Source organism: Prinia subflava, chromosome 6 (assembly GCF_021018805.1).
Source record: "Prinia subflava isolate CZ2003 ecotype Zambia chromosome 6, Cam_Psub_1.2, whole genome shotgun sequence".
Lineage (NCBI taxonomy): Eukaryota > Metazoa > Chordata > Aves > Passeriformes > Cisticolidae > Prinia > Prinia subflava.
This window is the reverse complement of record NC_086252.1, coordinates 19,808,029-19,831,399: the sequence shown is the minus strand read 5'-3', so window position 1 is coordinate 19,831,399 and position 23,371 is coordinate 19,808,029. Positions and strand designations below refer to the sequence as shown.

General features: G+C 37.9%; 2 protein-coding genes across 2 annotated transcripts in view; one reads left to right on the top strand and one right to left on the bottom strand.

The window, feature by feature from the left end:
- The first annotated feature begins 157 nt into the window (after positions 1 to 157).
- KLHL41 (kelch like family member 41) lies at positions 158 to 10,421 on the top strand. Its single transcript, XM_063400560.1, has 6 exons — positions 158 to 1,723; positions 4,394 to 4,551; positions 4,639 to 4,746; positions 5,569 to 5,754; positions 6,333 to 6,479; positions 7,311 to 10,421. Exons 1-6 carry the CDS (start codon positions 467 to 469, stop codon positions 7,420 to 7,422), a joined length of 1,968 nt encoding a protein of 655 aa, XP_063256630.1. The 5' UTR covers positions 158 to 466; the 3' UTR covers positions 7,423 to 10,421.
- The window catches only part of FASTKD1 (FAST kinase domains 1), a 16,111-nt gene continuing 3,140 nt past the window's right edge, over positions 10,401 to 23,371 (bottom strand). The window contains exons 3-15 of the mRNA XM_063400556.1: positions 23,070 to 23,138; positions 22,041 to 22,166; positions 20,444 to 20,842; positions 19,238 to 19,348; positions 17,942 to 18,073; positions 16,521 to 17,007; positions 15,627 to 15,741; positions 15,043 to 15,171; positions 14,140 to 14,271; positions 13,012 to 13,125; positions 12,586 to 12,727; positions 11,527 to 11,644; positions 10,401 to 10,544 (exon numbers count right to left, since the gene is read on the bottom strand). Coding sequence (XP_063256626.1) covers positions 10,455 to 10,544; positions 11,527 to 11,644; positions 12,586 to 12,727; positions 13,012 to 13,125; positions 14,140 to 14,271; positions 15,043 to 15,171; positions 15,627 to 15,741; positions 16,521 to 17,007; positions 17,942 to 18,073; positions 19,238 to 19,348; positions 20,444 to 20,842; positions 22,041 to 22,166; positions 23,070 to 23,138 — 2,164 coding nt within the window. The 3' untranslated portion in view covers positions 10,401 to 10,454. The remainder of the gene's footprint in view (positions 10,545 to 11,526; positions 11,645 to 12,585; positions 12,728 to 13,011; positions 13,126 to 14,139; positions 14,272 to 15,042; positions 15,172 to 15,626; positions 15,742 to 16,520; positions 17,008 to 17,941; positions 18,074 to 19,237; positions 19,349 to 20,443; positions 20,843 to 22,040; positions 22,167 to 23,069; positions 23,139 to 23,371) is intronic.

Sequence of the window (23,371 nt, the reverse complement as noted above, 5' to 3'; positions counted from 1 at the left end):
GGATATTAAGAAGCAGCCCAAAATTTTGAGGTCTTAATGTCTGAAGGAATTGTATATGTGATATGGTTATGTATAAAATTAATCTGGAAACAAAGTCAATAGATACAAAGTTACAGAGTTTTTTAGTATCTTTATGACTGCAGCAGTGAGCTGTGTTAAGCAACTCTGAAAAAGTGAACAGTAGTTAAAACTGACAACTCGATTAATAATACTTCTATTTGAGAATAATTAGTAACATATATGTGTGCAATCTTGCTCATAGCTGTCTCACTGAGGGTCAGATTCTGCTGTCCTTACTCATGTCAAATAATTACATTGCTCATAATCTTACTGATTCAATGTGGAGAATGATGGCAAAACCTGACTGTAGTGACTAAGGCAACAGTTGCTTCTTTCAGTCTTTGACAGCTGCAAGAGCAACTCTGTTTTTCCAAACCGTCCATCCCAAATTCCGACCTGTAAGAGCATGTACCTATATTTAGCTAGTGAGATTAAGTTGCAGAGGCTTCAAGCAGGGCAAAAAGCACATTGGTCTGCCTTTTTTACAGACAAACCTTTGGGCAGACAACAGCTAAAGCTTTCTACTCCCTCCCCTTTCCCAAGTGTTTGCAAAATGGATTCCCAAAGGGAACTCACTGAAGAGCTCAGACTTTACCAATCCACCCTCCTTCAGGATGGCCTCAAGGAACTCCTTGAAGAGAAAAAGTTTGTAGATTGCTCTCTAAAAGCTGGTGACAGAAGCCTGCCTTGCCACAGATTGATTCTGTCGGCATGTAGCCCTTATTTTCGTGAGTATTTCTTATCTGAGCAAAATGAAGAGAAAAAGAAGGAGGTAGTTCTAGACAATGTTGATCCCAACATCCTGGATATGATTGTCAAATACCTTTATTCAGCAAGTATTGATCTCAATGATTCTAATGTGCAGGATATTTTTGCTTTGGCCAGCCGCTTTCAGATCCCTTCTGTATTCACTGTGTGCGTCTCCTATCTCCAGAAGAGGCTTGCTGTTGGTAACTGCCTGGCCATCCTTCGGTTAGGTGTTCTGCTGGATTGCCCGAGACTTGCATTTTCTGCCCGTGATTTTGTTTCAGATCATTTTGTGCAGATCTGCCAAGAAGAGGATTTCATGCAGCTTGCCCCACATGAACTTATCTCAGTTATTTCACCTGACAGTTTAAACGTAGAGAAGGAAGAACTGGTATTTGAAGCAGTAATGAGATGGGTCCGAACAGACAAGGAGAACAGAGTAAAGAGCCTGGGGGAAATTTTTGACTGCATACGTTTTCGTCTAATGCCAGAAAAATATTTCAAAGAACAGGTTGAGAAGGATGATATAATTAAAAGCAACTCAGAACTTCAGAAAAAAGTAAAGATTATTAAGGATGCTTTTGCTGGAAAACTGCCTGACTCTAGCAAAAGCACAGAAAAGTCAGCCAAAGGGGAGGTGAATGGCGATGTAGGAGATGAAGATTTACTGCCTGGCTACCTAAATGATCTTCCCAGGCATGGCATGTTCGTCAAAGACCTGATTCTTCTGGTTAATGACACTGCTGCAGTAGCCTATGATCCTCTTGAAAATGAATGCTACCTAGCAGCCCTGGCAGAACAGATTCCCAGAAATCATTCCAGTATAGTCACCAAACAAAATCAGGTCTATATTGTTGGAGGACTCTATGTGGAAGAGGAGAACAAGGATCAGCCTTTCCAGTCATACTTCTTCCAGGTACAAGCTTTATAATTGTTGGTATAATAACAGGTGCTTACAAGGGTCACTGAAAAGTGTTCTGAGTCTCTGCAAGTGGGTTGTCTAGTCTCTTTGTATGGTGATGGAGACAAGTGTCTAGAGAGAGTTATTTTTGTCTCAGAGACAGAAATGAAACTGAGGGACTTGCATCTTCTTTTTCAAGATTAACCCCTGGTGAGAGCTCAGAAAATATTAAAAAGATTACTATATTTTATCTAGGCACTGGCTTTCATTAAGGTCCAGATTTTTCATGGTACAGATATCTAAATTTGGGTCTAATAATATTTTTGTAAAATATTTTTTATGTATTTTTGCTAACTTTGATGAAAGTTGGAGTGCTTTAGCTGGTTTGGATCTGATGAGATGTCTTTTTTTTTTTGCATCTGAAATACTTTCATGACACCAGTAATGTGTGTATTTTAAGTGCAGTTTTAACCTGCATTCTTAAATTTGCAGAAGTCTTTTTATCAAATCTCCATTTGAAAGCCTAAGGCCCATACAAATATGTAATTTAGAGGCAGAAGGTTTTCTCGGCAAACTGTCAGTGTCAGTACACTAAATACCATGTTTCAACTGACTGTAATTGTATATCTTTGTAAATCTGTCTAACATAAGGCTGATTAGTACTAACTGTTAACTCCACAGTATATTTCAGGAAAATTAGCAAAAATGCAGTTTTGTCATGCTTATACCATAAGCCAAGTCTGTTGTGTTTTTAGCTCCATGCTTTGGTGTATTTTTAAACTATTTTGTGTTGAATTATGCAATATGCTGCTGGCCACGTCCTCTCTTTAGGCACACTGGCCTAAAAGAGTAAAAGTCCTATTTTAATATGAAATAAAGCACAGTAATAAGCAGTGGTAGAATTTTGAAGCCTTCAGCTATTAAAAATGCAAATATTGTTTCTAGAGTATGGCTCACTCATTTCACACACAATAAAAGATTCTGTTTCAGACATTTGGAACGTCGATGTCTGTTTGTAGGGGAGGGACTAACACTGTTTCATTTCCTTATGTAGGTGTAAAACACTAATCACTGAAGTGAAAAAGAGAAATATTCTTCTAATAGACATAACGTGTTCTTGTAGTAATGTGTATTTAGTGTAGAACTGAACAAGTCTCAGGCTACTAGAAAGGGGCTTCTGAGAAACTAAACCTCAAGGCTGATACTAAAAATAGATGAAGTTTTGAAAATTCTATATATCGACATCCATTTCCTGAAATCATGTTTGTTTGCCTGTCATATTTAAGTTTGCTTGCTGCTGCTGATCCCTATAGTTACAATACTTGTCTGCATTACCCACATGGCTGTTCTCACCAAAATATTAATGCGGTGCCAAACCAATCTTCACTTGCTGATCTTTTTTCACCAGTGAAGCATTGTATTTGGTAGTTTGCAACCTGGGAGGAAACAAGGCTGCCAATGGCCTGAAAATGCATGACAAGTTGATGCCCTAGCAACAGTAGATAATGTCCTCTTGAAGATTTATGGATTAAGCTGTGATCTCTGATGGGTACGTCTTCTCATGACCCCTCCCAGATCCAGCTACTGGGGAAATCCACGTCCAGGAGTTACATTTCACTGTTGCAATAGAACTGTCTGTCCAACAGGGGCGGACTGTCAAATTTGGGAGATGCATTTAGCATGGAAACTTGACTGTGGAATGTACTTCTGGAAGAAGGATGTCACCAAGATAAATCCTGAACTTTATTTTGACTGAACTTTCTTTTGCCTTCTGTCAAATGCCTTTACCCCCACACAAACTCTTATCTTACCCTCACTTCCTGTACCAATGTCCAGCAAATCTATATGCTATAGGTCTGAGAAAATAGTTCTTTTTGCACATTAGAGATAATTCAGGTTCAATCACAAGTTCTCAGATCAAAACAAAAAATAAGCACCACAGTTCTAGGAAAAATTCTGGTTTATTTTGCCATCTGTCCTCCTGCTGCTACTTCTCTGTAGGTGCTTTCAGCATACTCGATGTGAATTGAGAGAGCCCTGAGAGTACTGCAGTAGAAATTACATCAATATTATTATTGCCAAGGGAGCTGCAGTGATTTCCTATTTTGCTTAAGAGTGAAGTCTTTTATTGTGTCTTCAGAGATCTCATGAACTTTTGAGGGTATTTGTGACGAAACACACATCTGTTGCCCTAGGGATTGCAAAAGAAACATCTGTGCCATTTGCCATGTCTCCTGATCAGGAAGAAGAACCATGGAAGCATGTCTGGCACCTCTTTGTAGTGATGAGCACAACCAGCTAAACATACAGGTGTGGAACCACAGGAGTGGCTGCTCCCTCAGGCAGGAAGAAGAACCACTTGTTCTTTCCAACACGGGGGGAACAGAGAGTGAGGGACCTTTGTCTAAGGAAGAAGAGCTTAATAAGGAGGCAAGGAAACAGTGAGGGTGAGCAGACACAAAGAGAGTTGTATGGCATTGACTCAGTTAGATCTCAGCACAGTGAAGCGTGGGTGGGTAGAAGACATTCATTAGCTGCACTGAGTGAAGGGCAGGTTGCACAGGCAAGCAGATCTGCTGTTGAGAGACACTGAGTGCCAGCAGATAAATTCTGTGGAACAGTGTTCATTGTGTGGACTTTTACTGCTTGCCTTTCCTAACCCTTGCTGTTGTGATGCTCTTTCAGCTGGACAGCATTGCTGGTGAGTGGGTTGCCCTTCCTCCGCTGCCGTCAGCCAGGTGTCTCTTCGGGCTGGGAGAGTCGGACAACAAGATCTATGTAATAGCAGGCAAGGACCTTCGCACTGAGGAGTCACTAGATTCAGTACTGTGCTATGACCCTGTGTATGTTCAAATTTATTAAGCCCACTGAGGACATGTAGATGGCCCATTGTTAGTTGGAAAAACCTAACGGTGATCTTCTTGTTCCAGGGCAATGAAATGGGGTGAGATCAAAAAACTGCCCATCAAAGTATATGGCCACGCAACTATCTCAAACAATGGATTGATATATTGTCTTGGTGGAAAAACTGATGATAAGTGAGTTTCTAAGGCTTTTTATGACAATTAATAACATTATCTTCTTGGTCCTTAATAGATAATGTCCTCACACTCAGAGATGAGGGTTTCCCTTTTCTGCATCTTTGGATTAAGGTTGCTAACAGTCTGGCAGAGGGGAACATATTACGGTATGTAGGATATATTTTTTGGTGATAAGGTAAATTACATATAAATTGTAATCCAACTTGCTATTTTAATAACCATACTTAGTTTCAAGGCAAATTCTACTTTCACTGCAGACAAATTAGTAATACATAGCTATGAGAACCTTCACTGAAAGTATTCTTTCCTTCCAGATAGAAATACCTAGGTGCCCTGGAATTATGGGCTCAGTTTTTCCAATTTTCTGACCTGTGATACCTGTTATACCTTAATGGCTATGACATTAGGGAAATAAAAGTTTTCACTCACACTGAACATGTAGTGGTGATTTTTAAGTGTAAGAGGGGTTATTTAAAGTTTGTCATATCAGCCAAAACACCATCATAATCTTTCCTATACATAACATTTGCTATATATTCCTCCACAAATCCATCTGAGTACAATATGCTGGGAAAGGATGTTCTTTCTCCTCAAAGGTACAGTGAAATAGCTGCCCTGTGTAATGTAAACCACATTTGATTAAGTCCTATGGATGTGAGTAATGCTTTCTAGACATTGCAAGGGTTCTCAGATACAAGAAGGATCTCTAGGAGAGGAAAGAGGTGGATAGATAAACCCATACAGTCTACCTTAATTAGATCTACTTGGAACAAGTCAAAAGTTCATTAGAATGATCACTGGTTTTCTTTTTGCTCCCAGGAAATGCACTAACAGATTATTTGTGTACAATCCCAAGAAAGGAGACTGGAGAGACCTGGCTCCAATGAAAGTGCCTCGCTCCATGTTTGGAACTGCCATCCATAAGGGCAAGATTGTCATTGCAGGTGGTGTCACTGAGGAGGGCCTTACTGCATCTGTTGAAGCTTTTGATCTGACCACCAATAAGTGAGTGCAATATTCAAGCTGTTTTTATCAAGTGTTTTACCATCTAGGCTTTTAGGGGCTGTGAGGTGAGTCACAAAGCTGTTTAGGTACCTATACTGCCACTGAGACATTTGGTCTACAGTCACATCTTCAGCAACAACAGCAGCAGTTTACAGACCACATCTATAGACATTCTTCCTGCACCCGCACACACTCAAATTATTATTACTAATGCCACTTGAAATAAATATGAAATAAATATAAATTTTCCAAAATAAAAATTTTGGAAACGACAAGGAAAAATAACTGGGGAACAGTATGTCTGTATGCAGCTTATTTGTTACTGAAGAATCAGGGAATCCATAAGAAGGGGTCCCTGGGAAGAGATGTCTTAACAGTGTAATTGTGTCACTTAAGAGTTGCAGAAGTCCCTGAGAGGATGGAGACACTGGAAATTACTGCTAATAAATCTCAGATTTTTTTCCTTTTACTAAACCATGGCCTTGGTACCTGAATTTGTTGCCCAGAGAAGTATTTTAGTGCATTCAGTTTACAATATTTCTTACGTGTTTAACTTGGCTTTCTCTTTTCATCCTTAGATGGGAGATAATGCCTGAATTTCCCCAAGAGAGAAGTTCCATTAGTTTAGTCACTTTAAGTGGAGCTTTGTATGCTATTGGAGGCTTTGCAATGATTCAACTTGAGTCTAAAGAATTTGCACCTAGTGAAGTCACTGACATATGGAAGTAAGTTTAATTTTAGTCACTCTTTCCTCGTCCAAAGTCTTATCTAAAATTGAGGTTTGCAGACACTGGAGGCTAACACTATTTTTCTGTTTAACTCTGAAAATGATCCACAGCATGGGTTGTAAAGCATTTGTTCACAGATAAAAAAGTTTGTCAGAAAGTAATAAATAAACATGAGACTTGTATCTAATGACTACTTCAACCTGCTAATTACTTTACTAATCCAAGTCATGATCTTCAGCTTCTTTAGAAGAGTAAATTGCCATCTCTTGGCAAATTTAGCCTTGCCAATAAAAACATTCTTTTGTGACACTGTGATGCAGAAAAGCGTGTATACACAGAGGCCTATACACACTGATGTGTTGACAGTCAAATGAGTAACTGTTCCAAGAGAATCACAAGTCCTAGTCCTATCTCCTAGATTTTTGTAAGCTAATCACAGCAGCAGTGATGAGACATCATATCTATGCTGCAACTCTTAGTTGCTAATGTAAATTCAGCAGTTTTAGTTGGCAGTAGGAAGGAAAGCTCCCAGCTTTATATGCAAGAATCTGAAGAAATTCAGAAGGGATGCTTAAGGAGGAAGTTTTTCTAAAGCATGAAACAGGTCAGCAACAAGCTTTAGGGACCAGGAAAAGAATAACTTGTGTGCAAGAACATCTTTCTGTTCCAGAGTAGAGGACAATAGCAGCCTGTCATGGCACCCTTCAGCACACGGCTGCTACAAGCCTTTGCAACAAGTGGATTATCCTCCTTTTCATGGATGTGTGCTTGAAGCATCAAACTGAAATTTAAAGAAGCTATTTTCTAATATATTTTGTTTAAATGCAGGTATGATGATGAGAAGAAGGAATGGGTTGGCATACTGAAAGAGATCCGATATGCTACTGGAGCCTCCTGCCTGGCCACACGCTTGAACCTCTTCAAATTATCAAAACTGTAAACAAAATGCTGGAAGATATTCGATGGTGAGGGAGTTTTGATAGGCTCTTCTGGTTTTGTTGCATGACAATGTCCCCAAATTGTACAGTTTTGTAGCAGCATACTAGTCATACTGGGAACTGTTAAATAGTTAATTTGTCTGTTCACTTCTTAAGATATTTCCTAGCTAACCAGCAACCACTGAATTTTTGCCAGTGTTTAAATTTCCAAAGGGTTATAATTAATGTTGATTAGATTAAGATTTTGGCAAGAACCCAATTTTCCACTCTGAAATTGCAAACAACACTAGTTAGACTTCCTTGCACTCAATACAATCCAGGTATTGGTAGCTTGTCCTCCAAACAATGAGCATTAATTAATTGTTAAGTTAAATACAACTAATAGGTAGCTAATTTTAGTCTTACTGGCTGTTTGTATGGCCAAATTTCCCCTTTTAGTAATGTATGTAAATCCTGCGCTCTTCAGCGATATCTTGGAAATATTCTCATCACAGACCTCAAAAAAAATGATTTAGCTTGGAATTGAAATGAATGTGTTAAACAAAAGTGGTTTAATACTATGTGGTGTAATAAATGCCAATCTCAGCCAAAGCTAGACTAGTAGACAGAGGAGAGGGTAGACAGAGAAATTCACAAGGTTAGTAGCTCTACTTTTCACCTACTATGTTTAGACTTCTGATAACAAAGATTTTCCACTTTTTTAATGCTTTTATATTTATTTCCAAAGCAAATATTTTATGCAAGTTTTCCTCAGAGATCTGAGGCCAATAACAACATTCAGGAAAATGTCCTGAAAGAACTATCTAACAAATACCTGTGACAGAGAGGACTTTTTCATTTACTATAGAGTTGATGCATTTTGACGTTTAAACTTTTAACAATTAAACTTTGTTTTTAAAACTATAAAAGTATCACTTGATAGCGTCTTTTTTTAGTGATTAGCTCATCATCACTATCGTATTGACAGGACACAGATCTCTTAGTACAGCCCAAAATAGAGCACTCAGTTTTCTTCACAGCATGCTTACCCTTTTTTGTAGAGCATCTCTTCAAAGGATTTCTCCATTGCATAAAGAGGGTGTCATCAATCTAAAGGATTTCATACATTTAAATCTAGTTGCAACTGATGTAGCAGGAAAACTGGAAGAGAAGGCCACCACACCTGATTGAATAGCAGTGCCAACTATCAAATGCCCCCTTGCACTGCCTTCCTGTGAGACAGAAGTAAACACATGCAGAGGCACAGCCACCATAGTTCAGTTCAGTATGTTACTGTCCACCAGTACTTAATCTGTGGGCATTTTCCCTTTAGTACCCAAATCTGCAGCTGTGCTAAGCACCATTTATTGGCTCCAGTTAGATCACTGGTTTACAACACCCCCCTGCTCTAACACTTGCTGATTTAATACAGAAAGAATGAGTACAAAGAATCAAGGAAAACACATTATACTGAATTGATTTTTTTTTCTTTTCTGCAATGCTCTTTCTGGACAGCTCATAACAAGTTTTAATCCTCTTCCCATTGTGCATACTCATAACTTTATCCATACATAAACTGAAGAAAACTGGCTTGGTACAGTGACTGCTAGAACCCTGAAAAGCAGGGTTCAACTCAAACATGACCACCCTGACTCATTACTTCAGCCACTGCCACCTTTCTTACTCTGAGGGTGCTACTTGAAGGCTGTCAGTACAGAAGCAGAGTCATGTGAGACCTCTTTGCATGTAGTCCACCTTCTGAAATACTAACTTATATTTATAATTCTCCATTTTATACAAAATACAATGCACATAGAATCTTTCTATGTGCTATGTCCCTTCGATGACATTTCCTCAAAGCAGTCATTACATCTTGGAGCCCTGGTCCATTTGATAACCTTAAGTGTCTAGACAACCATCTACTAGTTTTGTCAGTCATCCCACAGATATCAGGGCTGCCTCGGGAGGAAAGTACCTTACAGCTTAGATCAGTTCTGTTCATTTTTCTTGACTTCCCATTCCTGTCCTGATTTGTATTCAGTTAATAAAAAATTTTTCTTCTGTGACTGAATAGTAAAAAAAAGTGACAGCAAGATGCCTAATGCCCAATTCAGATATGCAGGTGCTTATCTCTGCCAGGTTTCAGGTGAAATGGTAAAAGAATGTGTTCTGCTTCTACTAAATAAGCAAGAAAACATATCCTCATTGCATGTGTGAGAAAACAGGCACAGCTGGCAGTCACCCTAAGCTCACGGCAGCTGTAGGCACAACGTGGCTGCCTCTGGAAATGGGATGACTGGCCAAGCATAACACCCCTGCAGTTACTGCTCTACAATGAACTTTCTCCTGGCTATTCCACTTTGTCCTTCTACATCTCAGTGTCTTATGTCTCCTGCCCAAACCCTGGCAGGGTTTTCAAGTATGTGAAGGTGTTCCAAAAGGCTCAGCCATTCTTCTGCACACACCAGAGCACAGGGTAGAAGCAGCTGAAGGTTCCTCACCACACAACACTCCCCCACAGTACCTGTGTTCTGAGAATGGAAACTGAATGGCTCTCAAAGCAGCCCTATTCTTAGCAAATCTGCATTTCAGTTTCTTGGTTTCAGGGTACAAATACTGTTTGATTCCTAACTGCTCATTCTGTCACATGCTGGAGGACAGTTTCCAGTAGATGGCTGACTCCACTCTCCTAGTCAATAGTATTTCCAACTTTTTCTGTGGAGAGTTTTATGTCTGGCTATGTCTCTGTGCTATTTATTTAGGAGATAATAATGTGATTTGATTGCAGAACTGCCAGATTCATGTGCCCGTAATAGCTTCCAGATAATGAGAATTTTTAAGCAGCCTTATTCATATCTTCACAGCCCACTGTGACCTGCCTTTTGCAATCCCTAACAAATTAAGGATTAAATCTCTACATCTGATGACCTTGGCAAGCCTTGGTCCAGCTGATACAGATAAAGAGATTTTTGAAACATAAGTATTCCAGGATTACGAGATGTTTGATTGTACATAAACTGTTTTTATAAAAGTACTTCAGACTGCATGTCTGGTATCATTCTCTTCCATACAGCTGCTCTCTCAGGTATTCCAGCTGTTCACCTTTTGTTGATAGAACCAGAGAATTCCATTCGAAGTGAGGAATCTGTAGAACAGAAAGGTACAAACTGACTTTTAACATCAGAATAAGCCACACACATATAAGAGCAAAGAAAAGGCTCTCTGATAGCTGTTGTTCTTTACTGTTGTATCCTTCCAAAAGCCTGGCTTACTCTAATACTGAAAAGATCCATTTCTTATTGTAAGATTCTCCTTTATGTAAGTCAGTCTGCTTCCTAAAAGTAGCATAGTTGCAGAGATATAAAACAGATGCCCACACAATATAGGCTGTGACAACTCTGTTACACCTTCCCTTCTTTTAAAATCCAAATTGAGAGAAAAATCCCAGGTCACTGCAGTTTGTAATGCTAATGTATCAGACTGGAATGGTGTATCAGTAGTGTAACATGAGGAAAGGATGATTATTCTATTTAAAAACAACCAAAAAATGTAAGCTTAAATAAGGATTCTAGCTAAAACTAGGTTAGGTGAGTAATTAAATATCTAGGAGTCTCCACATTAATGAGTCTCCATGTCCCAAATGTTTCAGTGCTGGTGGTGAATTATCTCTGGGCTCTAGTACTCCCTATCTGCAGCACTATCACTGCAGCAGACAAACAGCATCCATATCCTGTCTGGCAGCTGCCAAAATTGTCTTATCACTCAAGGAGGATATGTTCAATCTTTTTCTACCATAGAAATCTTCAGTGAATTGAACTGAAAACTCTCATTTCACTTTTTCTCCTTTACTCAGGCTACAATGAGATTACTTTGCTTGCCTGCAGTAAAGTCACAGTGGGACCTTTTGACTTCAGTTTTGCTTCATCCTCTTTCAGAGATGGTGTGAGTTCTATTAAGTCCTTACACCATTTTGAGAACAGCTTAGAATTTTCCCCCTAAAGACAAAAATTGCTCTCTCCCAGTAGGTGCTTTTAACGGTAAAACTGTCTCTAAATCTGTCGTGAGGAAAATGGATCATTCTGCACTGCTGAATGCAGAAAGGACACAAAGTATTGCTGACTGCTCACCTGAACTACTCGGTACCCCAGCATTTCCAGGTGTCGCTTTTTCACTGCAGGTTCTCCTTTCAGATGGCGTGAATAATCTTTGCTAAAAGCTTTTGAATCAAGAAATTCCAAAGCAATCCTGCAAACAGTAAAAACGTGCATTTACCTTCAGGTCCTACCTGAATAGCAAGAAATGATAGTTCTAGTTCACTATTGACAGTTGCAGCAAGACTAGATAAACCTGACAATTCTCAGAAGACAAAAATTAAACAGCTCCCTGGAATTAGACAAAACATTTTCCTCCTATTTATCTAGAGATACTTGAATTCAGCATCTGTTTTGTTCCAATGGTAAAAACAGCTAACCAGCATTTTCAAGGCTTACATTTGAAGAGGTGGGAGGAAAACAGTATTCCAGTCTCTTGAAACACATTTCAAGAATGTGTACTGGGTTTGGCTGGGATTGAGGTACATGCTTCATACCAGTTCGAATGGTGCTGTGTTTTGAACTGTGACCAGAACTGTTAATAACACACCAGTATCTTGGCTACTGCTGACAAGTGCTTGCCCAGCATCGAGGCCTTCCCCGTTTCTCCCTCTGCACTCACAGTGTATACAGTCTGCATTGACAGGAGCTTGGGAAGGGACACGGCTGGAAGGGAACCTCAGCTGCCTAAAGCACTATTTCACACCATACAACACCGTGCTCAGCAGTGAAGCACAGGGGACTTTCTCCCACACAGCCATTGCTCTGGCACAGGTCTGCTCTAGGTGAATGGCTGCATGGCCATTGACTGCTTTGTTTCCCCCTCCTCTTTTTTTTCCCCTTCACTTATTCATTGTCTTAATTGCAACCCAGGAGTTCTGCTCCTTGCTTTTACCCTCCATGTTCTCTCCCACATCACACTGCATGAGCCATGCCATGCAAATAGGAGGGAGCAGCTGCAGCTAACCCACCACACTCCAGCAGGCTGAACCTCATCAGACTTTGGAAAAAGGAACAGAACATTAGCATCAAAAAACCAGTCTAAACTGAATATCAGCTTGGAAGAGCTCATGTGCAAGAATTCAGTGTACTGACCTTTGAGCTCCTGGTGGCAGAGCCTTTCTCCCTTCATCCTTGATGTCATGTCTCAAGTGTATTCCCCCTACACCATCCAGAGGTATATTCTGAGCCATATAGGGAAGAGGCTTTTTATTTACATCCAGGACACACTCAAAATCTGCCAGAAAACAAAACAAACTTGTTTACTGACAGATAAAATAAAAGTGAAAGAATTTGATCTGTACAATGTTTTCTTCTAGAAAAACTGATAGCCATAATTAGAGATACCCAACATTATTTATACTCTAAAGAACTTTTTAGGAACTGTATTTCATACAACAATTTCTTCTCTGCAATATCTTGTCTTATCTTAGGGCCATATGACCAGGAGCTTCCTAATCTTGGTGACAATAGTGATACAAAAGGACTCCATAACAATTTCTAGAGTTACTAATTTCTCACCTATTTCATAGCAGTATGGTGTGAGAACAGATATTCTTGAGTAATGCCTCCCTCCTAAGATCTCTGTCAGCATTCTGTGAATATGCTGTCGCTGTGGATTTATTTGGCTCGTGCCTACAAAGACAAAATAAAGAATTCATATATCAAAATGTCCATAGCCAAAATTCTGAAAATAGTGCTTTGAGACATCATATTTTTGACAGCCAGGCTACTGAATGAAATATTTTCCACAGATCCTGAGTGTTATTCCATAATAATTCAGAGAAAAAGTGATCATATTTCAGCTAGAAAGTGGCAGGTACATGCTATAAAGTAAACTTCAAATCCAGATTTTTGATTCCAGGATTTTTTCATCCAAATACTACAAAAACTTAAGTTTTAGGTTTCACCTAGTGGATTTTGTTTGCTTTTAATTATGTTTAGACATGTATTTACTCACCTTGTGTTTATTACAGTCATACCACACTGCCATTTCTCTGTCCATTGCAGTTTAACACCTTGCTCCATTAAACATCTTCAGTCTCAGAGACAAAGTAGCTGAGTTCTATGGATAGCACAGCAGATCTCCTTGAGAGTTAGTGGAGGAGATACTGTGTTTGCATTAGATGGATTTTCTGAATTGATCACTGTTCTGAAAGATCTCAGCTGCTACACTTGATCACTAGCCTACTTCTCTGCCTCTCACCTCTGATGGATCTTGATTCTTGTGAGGAAGGAGGGATGATCAACTTCAAAAGGAGGCAGTAAAAGTACTTACCTTGAAAATTTTAAGTCAAATGTTCAGTTTTGTAAGTGAAGCAGGGAGCAAAATGACCCATCTCCTCCAGTGCAGAATGATCCTCTTCCTGCCTTTCCATCCTTCATGCCATACACACTGTTTTTGTGTATTTAAATTTGAATACTTCTGCAGAAATATCCCCTTCTATTACATTAATTCTCACAAGGAAAACCAGTTTGCTCCCAGTTGTACTTCTAAGTGGCTGCACTTTCAAGAATACATGCTCAGCAGAGAGGGCTGTGCCTTCTATTGTGTGCTGGTGTCAGTATGACGGCTTTAGAAGAAAGATCTAGTTTCAAAACTGCCCTTTCAAGTAAGAAGGGCAGTTTTTGCTGTCCTGAATTACTTACTGTTGTGAAGGACACGCTGGCAGTATGGCTCGTGAAACCAAGGGATGTGAAACTCTGGGCACTCCAGACAGACTGCTCTGTTCAATTTCATGAGGCTCGAGTGGACCCTCTGCTTCACCGTATCAGGCAGCACTGATTTTACAAAAACCAAAACATGGAAATGTGAAAAATCCAACAAATTGAACTAAATGGTAACCTCCGATTTTTTTACTAGAAATGCAAATATCTGTGTACTATGGCATTTATAAAACTCATGCTGCAGGGTTTTAGAAAGGTTCTCAAAATCCCAGACAAAATAAATGAAAAAACACAGTTCTGCTCAACATTAAGAACAAGAGCAAGACAGAAGATAGAAATTGCTTTACATTTAATTTAATGTACATTTAATTAAGTAGCTGAGGGCAAAATGGCAAGAGTACATTGATAATGAACAATGTAGAGGTAGAGAGGAATGAAGCAGTCAAACACTGTGTCTCTTATTTAGACAGAAGAGACAGGATACATTTCTTGCAGACAAGAATCCCACATTATTCCTTCAGCTTTGTGACTACTAGTAATAAACACCACAGTCAGGTAATTTTATTTCAAATAAAATTGAAGAATTATTAAATACTGAGTGCAATAAAATTGCACTATAAAATACAATTGAAGTTGACTATAAAATTTGGTTTATATTACTTTCTCTCACCTGCAATACAGGTCTGTACTTTTAAAACAAAGAACAGATTATTGTTAATTCCTTCCCTTGTAGCACCCAAATTATGACTATATTATACAGAGGGTGTCTTTCCTGAAAACAGAACCATTTAAAGAGTAATTCTACATCTCAAGTCATATGTAAGTGCAAATTGCATTTTATGCCAAATGTTACACAACCAAATTCATCAGAAGTTAGCTAGCTACCTTTAAGTTGATCATCCAATTTGCTTAGGAAAAAAACATTAAATATGGTCGTTATCAGAACTTCAGGAAAATAGCCAGCCATTGCCAAAACATGACCAAGCAGCACCAAGTGATAAGTTTCAAGATGACCTTGAAAAACCAGAGAGAAACTCATATTAGCACATGACAAAGTTGAAAGGATTTGCAATGCCCTTTCCCTGGCCTCTCAAATCATCTGATTTTCTCTCCTAATGTACAACACAAATCCACACACACCCCCTCTACAATTTTAACTATTTCTTTGTGATGAATCACAAAATGTATCCTGTTCCCAAATGATGATTCCTTGGGGAACCCAACAATTCTATCCAATAATAGCACAATGAATTAATCAGAATTTTCACTTACATTTCACTATGCCAAAAATCCTTTGCTAATCCCTTATCAACAGTCATTTTTAATGGGTGAAACAAAACTCAAATTTGAATATTTGTCCCTGTTTAACCCCAGTATTAGTAGTAACATACATACTTTTTCTTTGCTTAACAAAAGTACCATTCTATTCCCATTTTCATTCGGTAAAAATCTTTGTCTATTGCACTTACTCAGGTTAGAAGTAATATGTTGGATACAACTCTTAAAGAATTCTTCATTGTCAGGAGGGTCATAATTCAGAGCAGAGAAAAGGAAGAGAATAAAATAGATTTCAGAGGGGGGAATCTGAAAAAAAAGACATCCTAAATCAAGTCACTGCAAAATATCCTAATATTGCTTTATAATGAAGAAAAGCATTACAATTAATTCATAATTTGGAGGTTTACAACTAGATGTACTATTTTCTAATTTTTTTTCTTTGGACAACTTTTCCTGGGGAAAATAATAAAAAAATAAAATGCAGTAATCGTTGAAATTGCAGCCACAACTAAAACTTAAAATTTATTTCATGTAGGTGATCCAAGTGTTTCTATACATCTAAAGAATCTTTCAAGAAGTTTTTGCATTAAATGTTCTTAAAGAAATGAAACTGCAATAGAATAAAATTGAAGATTTATATGAACACCAGATTGAGAATGAGCAAAAAGATAGTAAGGAAAAAAGAGTAATTTTGACCCAACAAACAGGCTATTGGGGAATCCTCACAACACTGAGTACTATTAAAATATCCACAGTATATTGTGATATATATATATCCACAGTGATGTGACTATTTATAAAGAAGTTTTAAAAAAATTAAAGTGATCAAAGTTGAATGTAAAGGATTATGGCAGACCTAAAACTGAACAATAAAAAAGAAACTAAAATTAATAAGTGCAAATTTATATACATAGAAGTAAAACAGCTTTAAGTGAGCTGTTTTACAACAAAAGATGATCTCCAAATCAGCTACACTGAGGAAAACTGTGCAAAATGTGTGGATTGTGCTCTGAAACACATCAACTACTAACCTGTCCTTTCTTACTGAATAACTCAGAGTAGACAGAAAGAAAAAACTGTGATACCTTGTCTGTATTTTCAACAGTCACAGAAGCTATTCTGTCAAATAATGCAGGACAACAGTGGTCTGATTTTATGAGGAAAAAAGCCAGGGGTAAAACATTTGCCCATGTGATTTGATGGATCAAGCGTTGACACGTGGCCAGAGTTTCCTCATTCAGGACTTCTTCAAACCACTCTCCATTCATATATGGAAGCTCTTCCAGCAGAAGATTTAAGCTGTTGGTTTTCTGAAGCCTCTGAAACCCACAGTCATTTAGTTTTTGCAGGAGCTTGGCACATAGCTCAGAACTGTTTTGCCAGTGCAACTGGCCATGGTGATTCCACTTGACAAGAGCTGTAGCAATGCAATTCAAATGATGGAGTCTGCATTGAGGTAAAACTGCTGCTGCTTTGTTTATAATCATTTCCTCCACTTGAAAAGAAGGAAGCATGGCCAGAGCACGAATTACAGCTGCAATATCAGCAGGTATCACACTAGATTTTAAATAACTGGAAGAGATAGAAATAAAAAGTCCATCAGTAGTGACAAGCTGCAAATGTTCAAACAAAACAAAAAAAAATTACATATTTGAAACTTCTAATTTAGAAGTCAAAAGCTGCACATCAATTATAAAATAAGCAGAATATTAATGACTTGGCAGAAATCTGCACATCTTTTTTTTGAGTGAGATTAACTTCTTCCTTCTAATTTATTCAAAACTGAAGAAGAGGAAGAAGACAGTGAGCAGCTCAGTCAGCTGGTGAGACTCCAGCTGTTACTGATAAACACAGAAGTTCTCAATAAGGCCAGAAGGTCCACATTTGTTATCTGTGGGTTTATGGGCCTGGTTAATTTCTGTGATTTCTGTCCTAGAGAATCAGGTTTTGAGGTGCCTGGGGAACCTCATCATGCACCAAAGAAAATGTACAGCCAAGGCATTACACTCCCATGGAGGCTGAGCAATGAAAGCAAGATCCCTTCTCTGACAACTTTCTGTTGTTCTGTACAAGCCTAAGAACTAACTGGACAGTTCTTCTATCAAAAGAATGCCTTGTCCCAGCCAAGGCATTCTGCCTCTTTTTCATTGCTTCTTCTGTCAAACATCAAATACAATATTAATACCTACTCATCCTATCAAATAGAAATCAAAATTTATTGTCATTTCTACATCATTATATTACAGTGGTCAAAACAAAAAGGGGGTAAATATTTTTAAAAGGTATCATATATATATTAACAGATACTGTTTGGTCTATAGTCAAAGCAATATCTACTTTGCATCCTCTGATTTAGGTGTTTAATAGAATCAAATACATGTAACAGTTTGTTACATCTTTCTATTTTAAGGGAACAAAACACTAACATCTTAGATTGCTATTTCAAATCTTAAGTAGAGAACTGTTTAAAACTCACATATCTACATTTCCAAGAATATACACTTACCCTAACAGTAACATTTTTACTTTGGCAAACAGCTCCAGATCCTGGCAATGCAACATCACCAAGTACTGTGTTAGCTTTACCAGCTGTAATACAGGATAGCTATCCAAGTGTTTGTGCAGGACAGAAGCCATTCTGAATACAAAGAGGAAAAGATTACACGGTGTTAAGGTAATACAAAAGAGACTGCAACCCCCAACATGCCACAAGAAAAAGGGGTGTCCTGTGGTGCACAATACCTGTGTGGAGGGTTTCACACACCTGCACTCCTCTCCACACCGATTTTGACGCCATTCCACTTAAAACAGAGCAGGCTCTCTCCACTTACTGAATGGCAAAATAAAGTCCTCAACACAACAAATCAGGTACTTCACACTACTAATTTCTGCTGCAGATTTCACCATCAGTTAAATTTACAGTGGAGCAAGAACACAATAAACTAGAACAACATCACCAGCTTCAGCACACCACACTCACGTTACAGTGGTTGCTACAGCTGGGTTGGTCTAACGCTGCAGAGGGGATCAGGTTTGTAGAGAAAGATAATACCTTGAGACCTTCCTTATACAGCCAGACTCAAGAAGAAAAGGCACTAATTCACCTGATCTTCCTTTTAGTATCCCTTTGCTCCACAGGACACAAGGATGTCCTTTTTCTTTCAAGGATATATTTGATTCATACAACTGCCTTCAATCCAGTAACTGTTCATAACTTGCACTTAACACTTAACTCTGCTGCATCTCTGACCTATCTAATGCTACATCTTCTGTGCCCAAAACACCAACTTCTTTTCCATTCACTGTATGACAGACACTATCTCTCCCTATAAACAGTTTTCAGTTCAAAACTGCAGCAAATGTGGCCCAGGTTCTTAAAAATACAAGTTTTAATAGTCCAAAATAGGACACAATGACTTTGAACTAACAATTAACCAAAGTAACAGGATCTCTAAGGCAGGACAGATTCTCTGCAATTTACTACGTTTCATTTACATTCTCCTGAGTTTACAGTAATTGTTAGAGGCTAAGATCACATATTTGTAAATAGACAGATACTATATGACAGTAACTTGGTTAAGGGTGAAATGCCTTTCTTTGAAATTCCTAAATAGCCTCAATTACTTCTGGTTCAAGCTGTAATACACTAAAATCTGGAATAGCCACAAACTTGTAGTGTATAAGCATTTGTGTACAAGTGATGCAGCCACTGCTCCTAACTTACTGGATATGTCATAGTTTTCCACACTAAATGGAAGTTTGCCTAGAGAATACAAATTCTTAGTAATATCAAAAAAATTACTTTTTGAGTAGATGAGAATTTCTGCATTTCATTTTCTGCATAGTCTTCAGGATCATCAATACTTGGTAACTGCTAAATTCCTCTGCCATGTGTATTGCAGTTACTAGCAACCTGAAGAGGAAAAGACATATTTTCCAATGAAAAGCAGTTGAAAACTTCTGGCATAGATTGCAGCCATTTTCTTTACCTATGAGGAAAAGAACCAAAGATTACTTCTGGAAGCAAAATTCTCCCAAACTAGAGAATTTTGTTCTGTGGACTTTTCCTCTAAACAGTTGGTCTGTCTAGCACAGATAAAGGGGTGTGAGTGTGCTATTCAGTGCGTGTTGTTCTGGTGTCAGAAACCAGCGAGTCCAACAATTCTAAAAGAAGACAAGTAGGGAAGGTACTCTAAGACACAAAACAATTCCCGATCAGTGAGCAGCTACAGATAACAGAATCAAACATGAACTGAACTGGTTCTGTGCTAACTGAAGTCAATCTTTATCACGAACAATATAGATTAAAGAAAAATTAAGAAAAGCTTTTGGAACTAAATCAGCTATGGCAAAACCAACACAGGCTTGCAGCATGTCCAAATGTCTGAATAAAGGAAATGTTCATGAAAAGAAATATGAAATATGACTCATTGTAATTAATACAGAAAATTCTGCCTAGAACTGCAGGCTTTGAGAGACCCATGAGTAATACCACCCCTAAATAGGATTTTGTGGCACAAGAAAAATAGAGAAAAAAAAGTCTGTCACACAGTACTATGCTCTAAATAAATGCTGAAGTGTTCCCTGATTATGATCTTTAATAAAGAATAGGATGTCAGCAATCTGGTATAGGACAAGACTCGGGCTTTTTCAGCTACTGATAGTCTGAAAAAGGAAAAAGCAACACATATCACTCCATATATTTCTCAGGAGAAAGACAGGAAGGTTTTTACTACCACTCAGTGTGAAAGGAAGGCTGTAGTCCAAGTGACAGAGCTACAGGATGGCCTTGCGAAACAGCATTCACACCCCTTTGATTGATGGATCTGATTCAACTTCTTAATAAAACATACTGCTTTGACAGTGTTTCCATTATTAAATCATCCATTGCTACAATGTTACAAGCACAAAACTAAGGCTCAGAAATTCCTCCAAACACCAGTACATTTTTAATTTCTGTGCAAGAATATGTATGTCATAAATAAGACAAAATGATTAATAAACTTACCTTTCTCTAACATTAGATCCTGCCATAGGCCCAAGAGAAAAAAATAATTTTGCAAATGTTTCAGGATCACGACACTCATCTACAGCTTCAGATAGCAGCTGTTTAGCAATCAAGCGGAATTCAGCGTTGTCAAAACCCAGCTGCTCATACAGCCCAAAAATATGACTAATACTGTGTATATCAAGATGGGAGGCACTTTCAAGGAAAATCCTGTTGCATTTTTCTAGCAATGGATGATATTTCAATTTAACATTCTGGAGAAACTGTAGTATTCTTCTGGCATAGTTGAAGTGGACTTCATCCTTTTCTTCTAAGAGCTGCTCAGCCTTGTGTAGTAATCGATCTCGAAAACTCTCTGTGATAACTCCAGATATGCTGATCATCAAAATTGACAAGCTCCTAAAAAATTCAAAAGGTTTTACATTTACACATTGAACATAGTAAGCAGTACATTTTAGATTTATTAAATGAAGGGCACAAAGAAAGGAATGGCAGTTGAGGTGTTGCTGGCTTAAGTGCAAAAAGAATTTTAAATCTAATGCAGAAAAAATGGATGAGCAAAAAGCATTTATCCTACTAAAGTAAAAATTCTGCTTTCAGAGATCTACTGAAATAATTCTATTTTTTCAGCCATCTGTTATAAGGTTTGCATGATAAAAGCATTTGCCTAAGGCAAGACCCTGATTTGCCTGATTCATATTTGCAGAAATATCTTTAACATTCAATAGACACTAAAGAAGCCCAAACAATTCACAAGTGACAGAATTGGGAGAAGAGACATTATAATTCATAAAGAAAGAATCCCTTCCTAAGGGAATAAAACTTATGACCACAGAGAAAGTGATTTTAGTGAAGTGATTTCAGTGATTTCCAAAAGAAATGCAGTCCTATTCAAGGAGTTTCATAGGCAGGCTCCTCACATCTGAAAAAATGAGTGCTGGGACTGCTGGTGCTATATAAAGCAGAAAAAAGAAAAAGAAGCCTTTGCTGTAACAGCCCCAGGGGAACAGGAACAAGAAAAAAACGAGCCCTGTGACTAGGGCTATGTTTTAAGTAGTTTAAATGTAAGGTAATGTACTGGACATGCTAGCAAGCAAATTTATTAATTCAACTTGACCAGAAAAACAATGCTCTGAAGATAAATAAACATAATATTGCTTTGAAACCCCTTATTGCTGCTAACAAAGCCATGTCATAGTAGAGAAACTATCAATGTTAAGGGAGAAAAGAAGAAGAAAAGCATCTTCTGGTGAGACAATAGCCTCTATATTACCAAAAAAGTCCATATTTAGAATCAAGATAAAGCTGATTCTAAGTGTCTGCTGTACTGTAAGTGGAACACTGGAAATTAATTAAATCTTTATAACCTAAACAATCAAGCAGCAGTTTTAATCATTTAGTCTGGTTATAAGGAAAATCTTCGTAAAGTCATTGGGAAAATGCATTCACTTGTCAATCAATGCACAAATACAAAACACATCTTTCCCACAAACCCCCAACTGAAGCAAAGCAACCTCCAGCTGAGAAAAAGGCGAAGTCTTCAGAAACAACAGACCAGTATTTGCAACATTTTGCTTCTTCTGCTTCTGCCTCTTACCTTAGATCCTGTATAGAATCCAGTTTCGTGTCCACAATCTGAGCTACTCGGCCAAGTATGGGACTGAAGTGCCTGTGCTGCTTGTACAAGCACAGAGCGAATTTAGACAGGGCAGGCAAACTAAGCCTATCAAGACATTAAAGACAGTCAGACAGGCTATCTACCTTTCATTTCTAGTCAATAACTAAAGACAAAAATCTATTTTAACAACTATATAAAAACCAAGGTTATAGCCAAATTACAAAACAAGGAAACAAAGTATCTAAGCAAAAAACCTAGGTGTTTAATATTAAAGCATGTTGTGTATATGGAGTTCTACAAGAATTAGTTGTTCTTCAGTTAACCAGCCTAAGAAATCTATAAAGGTTATATTCTCAAGCAATGATGTCAAATGGATAAGATGAATGTGAGCAATTTATTACTTGAATATAATTTTGTTTTCAAGCTACACTGTATTTATTTACTTGTCAACATGTTCCACATATTAAGAAGAGGCAATACAGTGATGCTGGTGCCAAGACTGACACTTGGTTCTGCCATCATCCCAAGATTAAAGAATGGAAACTGCAAAACCCCCCTCCAAAAAAAAAAAACAACTAAAGAAGACAACAAAACACAGCAACAAATACACAAAGGGAAAATGTTGCTGTTTAAATGCAAAATGTTTTTACTAAAATTGAGATAAGCATGGTTCTAATAACCATTTAAGACCAAGAGAGCAAGCACTGAGATAAAATTGTAAATATGAAAACTTGCAATTCACTTCAAACACATAAATCTACACAGACAATATATTTCAAAATCTCAAATGTTGGACCTTGTTGTTGCAGTATCTGAATCTCTCAAGCATTTGTGTACCAAAGTCTATATGTATAATTTTCAAAACTTTCAAAAATACAACTGACATTTAAAATACTCATATTATGTTTTAAACATAAATGCTCTTTGAGAACTCTTGCATAACCTCACATGAAGCAAATCATGCTGACAACTTATACTTTTCACAAAGCACAGCAGGACAATACTTGCCTTTCTAATCTTTTCCATGCTTCTGTAACAAGCACTTTTGCTAGAGAAACATGGTCTTCAACATCGAGCCTTCAAAATAAAGACAATACTTTACTTCAATAGCTATAAAGAAATAAGAAATACATCCTTTCGTTATTTATCACAATGTTTTACTTTTCTATCATTCCCTCCATTCAAACAGATTATAAACATTTGTGCATGAACAATCAGAATTCATAATAATCATGAAATGTATTTACTGGGACAGCAAAACAGATCCATTCTGCCCGTACCTCCAAAACTGAGGCACAGCACACTGTGCT

Bases quoted from the DNA above. Each gene is read 5' to 3' on its own strand.
- KLHL41 (XM_063400560.1), top strand. From the start codon at position 467: ATGTACCTATATTTAGCTAGTGAGATTAAGTTGCAGAGGCTTCAAGCA. The intron at 4,747-5,568 runs GTGAGTTTCTAA...TTTTGCTCCCAG, and splicing joins GGTGGAAAAACTGATGATAA to GAAATGCACTAACAGATTAT. The intron at 6,480-7,310 runs GTAAGTTTAATT...GTTTAAATGCAG, and splicing joins GAAGTCACTGACATATGGAA to GTATGATGATGAGAAGAAGG.